General features: G+C 47.5%; 1 protein-coding gene across 1 annotated transcript in view; it reads left to right on the plus strand.

Moving 5' to 3' along the window:
• Window positions 1–733: 733 nt before the first annotated feature.
• Window positions 734–5454, plus strand: part of EIF3A (eukaryotic translation initiation factor 3 subunit A) — a 54628-nt gene continuing 49907 nt past the window's right edge. Inside the window, exon 1 of the mRNA XM_037731558.1 lies at window positions 734–991. Coding sequence (XP_037587486.1) covers window positions 943–991 — 49 coding nt within the window. The 5' untranslated portion in view covers window positions 734–942. The remainder of the gene's footprint in view (window positions 992–5454) is intronic.

The following is a 5454-nucleotide window of genomic DNA, read 5'->3' on the forward strand; positions in this document are numbered from 1 at the left end:
AATTTTTTGTATTTTTAGTAGAGACGGGGTTTCACCATGTTGACCAGGATGGTCTCGATCTCTTGACCTCGTGATCCACCCGCCTCGGCCTCCCAAAGTGCTGGGATTTCAGGCTTGAGCCACCGCGCCCCGCCACTAATTTTTCTTAATATGTCTGTGACGTGCGTTGTATGTAAAACGCGACGTGTTTTCAAACACCAAGCAAGTCTGCTGTGCTCCAGGGCTTTTCCTCCTTTGGCAGGTCGCTCCGTCTCCACTTGCCCAGATAGAGAGCCTTTATTCCTCAGGCAATCCCTCTGACACCAACTTTTTACTTTACCAAGATATAAAATAACCTTGCTTGTTTTCTGCGTCACTCCTCCCCATGCTTGTCCCTCACAGTTGAGCGGCGCTGGCCTGCTCACTGCATTTCCGTAAATAAACTCAGCATTTTCAGGTAGCCAAGACCGGCCATTCCCGGCCGGATGGGACATTATTGTAACTTTGCAGGACTCCGTACAAGTCGCGTGGAAAATGAATCTGCAGACGCTTGCTTGTTCTCCAAACAGAAACTCTGACCCCACACTCCCCCTTCCCACCCCAATTCTCGCTCGAGTATTGAAAGGCCTGGGAACCGTCTCTCCAACTTTACCCAGAAAAGGCTCAAGTAGAGACTGGATCTCGCGCGCCGAGGACCACGGCGCCGCCACGTTTAGCGGCGTGCGTGACGCCAGCGCGCCTGCGCGCATGGAGGCCCGCCCCCTCTGCATCCGGGGCCTGGGCGGCGGCAGGGCCGCCGCGCGGAGGTCACGTGGTATCTTCCTTTTCCGTCTTTGGCCGGCTGGGCGCGGGCGACTGCTGGCTAGGCGCGTGGAACCTTACGCTGGTTCCCCTTCGTCTCCTCTCCCGGCCCGGGCCATTAGGGAGTTTGCTGACGCCGGGTGAGCTGAGCCAGCCGCCAAGATGCCGGCCTATTTTCAGAGGCCGGAAAATGCCCTCAAACGTGCCAACGGTAAGTAGCTGATCCCCGGCGCGCCGGGCTGGGGCCGCCCGAGGCCTCGGAGGTCGAGAGCCCGGGCCTGCTTCCCACTGCTCGGCCGCCCGGCCTGCGGCGAGAGAGGAGACCGATGCGGCCTGTCCGCCGCCGTCCCAGCCCCGTAGTTCGGCATGGGTTTCCTTTTCCCTCCACCGACTGGGGTCTGGGAGGCGCGGAGCCCGGAACCGTCGCTCAGGGGTCCTTCCTTCCCCCCACCGCCTCAGAGTGCGTCGCGGGGACGGCAGTCCGGGAGACAGCCCTTACCCGGGCCGGAGCTCCCTCCCCGCTGCCTGCCTCCGCTGGCTCTCCAGGTCCCCGGGGCTTTGGTCTGCTTAGGCCCCGCGCCCCTGGCCGCCATCTGGGAGTGCCGGGGAGTAAGAAACATGGCTCCCTCCCGGGGACAATGCATGCGAGAGCCTCGGCTCCACCTCCTGCCCGGGCCGGGAGCCCTACGGACCCACCCCCGGCCTTCCCGCAGCCACCCTCGCTCTCTGAAGCTGCGCTCGGTGCTTTGCTGGGTCAGGGTCCACTTACCTTTCACCCAGCCGCTTTATATCCACTTAGGGGCCTCTGACCCATTTAACGTGATTCTTTTTTTCCCCCTGGCATTCATTAGAAGCAGTCCGAAAGCCTGTTTCGAATCACTGAAGTTGGAGTAGAGTTAACGTAAAGGGACTTCAGGTCTCCTATAACGAAACAGGCCTAGAGAGAGGTTTCCCCAAGGTCACTCCGGGAGTCGTCGAGCCAAGAGAGTAAAACCAACGTCTCTAGACATTCAGATCACTTCTTTTTTTCTGCCCAGCACTGCTGTCTGCTCTTTCTATTTCCATATGTGTGCTTAAGTTTTTGGGGCTTGAGGGAAAAAGTTGTGTGCCCCGATCTCCAAGGCATTTGTTACGTTGGCGTTCTGAGGATGCACATGTTCTTGCTTGTCTCTTGTCTTAAGAAACTTTATGGTTTTTTTCCCCCCTAACCCGGCATTTTTTTTTTTTTTAATTATTAGGGCATGCATAGCTCTTATTTTCGTCTTTGCTTCACCAAAACAGAAGTTTTGGGTCTTACCCATGTTGTAGACGAATATACCGTGTGAGTTACAGTCTTATGTTTGGAGAGCTTATTTTGTTAGGTTCTTTCAAAATATATCTCGTGAAAACGGCAGTTTGAGTTAGCACATAAACTGATAATCTGGCAGGACCAGAGATATGTTGGTCATGTACTTTTTGTTTGAAAGTAACACTTTTGTGGGCGAGGGAACTGGTCGATGGAATAGGATAATTCCACATTGTGTGGAATGGAGTCATTGTTTTAAAAAACAAACTACAACATAGGTGTGATCACGAATTCATTCTAATGATAACCAGTGATCTAATGGTTAGAGCAGACAAGTTTTAGGATGTTAATATATCGGAAAGAATAGATTGAAATGGAACTTTGTTATATAAACCAAACGGTAGCAAAGTTTGACTTTTTGACGTTTGGAAACTTAGAATTTGTAGTATACAAAATGACCTGCGTGAAATTATTACTCTGCATGGCTGTTGTCGATGTCTTACAGTCATCTGCATGCTTTGTCCAACAGGTATTTTTTTTTCCCTATGCTAGTAGGCTGAATTTTGAAGCACTATAATGGCCTAAATATTACATATTTGTTCAGGCTTTGCTTCCTTCATTGCTTCTCTTTTTGGAATCTTCATAAGAACTTGATATAGAAAAGATATGTAATGTGCATCAAACATTTTTTTCCTGTTTCTAAATTGACATAGGCTTGGTTCATGAAAGGCAGGTCCAGGAAAGTATCTGAAATTAAAGTAGGCAAGATGAGGGGCACTGTTGAGGAAAGTTTTAATTTTGCTTGTGTAGCTTTTTAAAGAAGACTATGGACACCTTGCTTGCAGCCCTTTGAAGCTGTAGGATGGGGACGCATGCCTTACTGTCAGAGTAGAAATTCATACCTTTGATCTTGTGAGGGATCCCGACTCAAAGTGAGGTTGTGGATGGCCCAGTGCTGTGCTTCCCAAATCAGTGAAGGATCAAAGGGCATTTTCTTAATTGGAAATAATCTCATTTTATCTAAACGTTTTATATGTAACATTTGTGGCCCAACAATATTTAGACCTAATCTATTGCATTACCTTAATAAAATGTAAATAAATTTAAGTAGAATAGTCGTTTGGGTCACCATAAGCATATATATCAGAACAATTTTTTTGGGAAAAGTTATAGTAATCATTCAAGAAAATTGGACCAGCAGTTACAGTCAAGAATTTTGTATCCTGTAATCATTTGGAGAAGGCCCCTTTTTTTTGCATTACGTAGTTAGCAGTGCCGAACTAACTGCTGCTGACCTATTATAGTTTATGCTCTATAAACAGTGCGTTTAAAAAATAAAGTTGTTATTAAGCCCACAGATTAACATTGTAGCTTATCCATTTGTTCTGTTGCACAAATAAACTATTAAAAATCAAGGACTGATATAAACTTTATATATACATACTTTCAGTAATGAATTTTAGAAGTATGCTCTGAATGCCCACTCATCTAGTAAGGTTTATAATTCTAGATTTTTTTTTTTTTTTTTGACATAGAGTCTCTGTCGCCAGGCTGGAATGCAATGACATGTTTTGTGGCTCACGGCGACCTCTGGCTTGCTGGTTCAAGCAATTCTGCAGCCTCAGCCTCCCAAGTAGGTGGGATTACAGGCATGCGCCACCACAATCAGCAAATTTTTGTATTTTTTTAGTAGAGACGGGGTTTCATCACGTTGCCCAGGATGGTCTTGATCTCCTGACCTTGTGATCCGCCCGCCTCGGCCTCCCAGAGTGTTCTGGGATTATAGACATGAGCCACTGCATCTGGCCATAACTCTAGATTTTAATTTTTATTTATTTATTTCTTTTTTTTTTTTTGAGACGGAGTTTCGCTCTTTTTACCCAGGCTGGAGTGCAATGGCGCGATCTCGGCTCACCGCAACCTCTGCCTCCCGGGTTCAGGCAATTCTCCTGCCCCAGCCTCCTGAGTCACTGGGATTACAGGCACGTGCCACCATGCCCAGCTAATTTTTTGTATTTTTAGTAGAGATGGGGTTTCACCATGTTGACCAGGATGGTCTCGATCTCTTGACCTGGTGATCCACCCGCCTCGGCCTCCCACAGTGCTGGGATTACAGGCTTGAGCCACCGCGCCCGGCCAATTTTTATTTCTATAATATTAATTTGGAAGTCAATATTTAAGTATTGAAATAGAACCTTTAGTTTATCATAGTTCTTTCCCGCCTCAAAAGCTTCCCCTGGCCACCATTAAATAATTCAGACGAACTAAATTCTTGTATACAAATTATGACAAAGGCAGAAGACTTACTGTCATGGATTATCATGAAAAATCTCTTCTTATTCCAACTAACTTATTTATTTATTTTGAGACAGAGTCTTGCTCTGTTGGCCAGGCTGGAGTGCAGTGGCCTCATCTCGGCTCACTGAAACCTCCACCTCCCCGGCTCAAGTGATTCTCTTGCCTCAGCCTCGAAAGTAGCTGGGATTACAGGCAATGGGCATCACCCCCACCTAATTTTTTGTGTTTTTAGTAGAGACAGGGTTTCACCATGTTGGTTAGGCTGGTTTCAAACTTCTGACCTCAAGTGAATCATGCACCTTGGCCTTTCAAAGGGCTGGGATTACAAGTGCGAGCCACTACACTCAGCCCCAACATTTTATTTTAAAAACATCCTGGTCTATTCATATTTTCTTCTATTTTGCGGAGGAGGTGGTCTTTTAAAAACATATTTTTCAGTATAATGTTTGCTGTGGCTTCAGACTATTTCAAAGAAAGTATGGGATTTGGAATCATAAGTTTTTTTATTTTTAAGACAGGACTCTTCACCATGTTAGTCAGGCTGCTCTTGAACTCCCGACCTCAAGTGATCCGCCTGCCTTGGCCTCCAAAGTGCTTGGATTACAGGTGTGAGCCACCACGCCTGGCCTGGGATCAAAAGTTTTTTTCAGATGGAGTTTCATTCTTGGTGCCCAGGCTGGAGTACAATGGTGCCATCTCAGCTCACTGCAACCTCTGCCTCCCTGGTTCAGGTGATTCTCCTGCCTCAGCTTCCCTAGTAGCTGGGATTGCAGGTGTATGCCACCATGCCTGGCTAATTTTTGTATTTTTTTAGTAGAGATGGGGTTTGACCATGTTGCCCAGTCTGATCTGGAACACTTGGCCTCAAGTGATCTGCTTACCTTGGCCTCCCAAAGTGCTGGGATTACAGGTGTGAGCCACTGCGCCCGTCCAAGGAATCATAAGTTTTTATTGGCTGTTCAGGAAGTGAAAAGTGGTTTCAGGGCCGGGCGCGGTGGCTCAAGCCTGTAATCCCAGCACTTTGGGAGGCCGAGGCGGGTGGATCACGAGGTCAAGAGATCGAGACCATCCTGGTCAACATGGTGAAACCC

The sequence above is a fragment of the Cebus imitator genome, unplaced genomic scaffold, assembly GCF_001604975.1.
Source record: "Cebus imitator isolate Cc_AM_T3 unplaced genomic scaffold, Cebus_imitator-1.0 Scaffold406, whole genome shotgun sequence".
Taxonomy (NCBI): Eukaryota; Metazoa; Chordata; class Mammalia; order Primates; family Cebidae; genus Cebus; species Cebus imitator.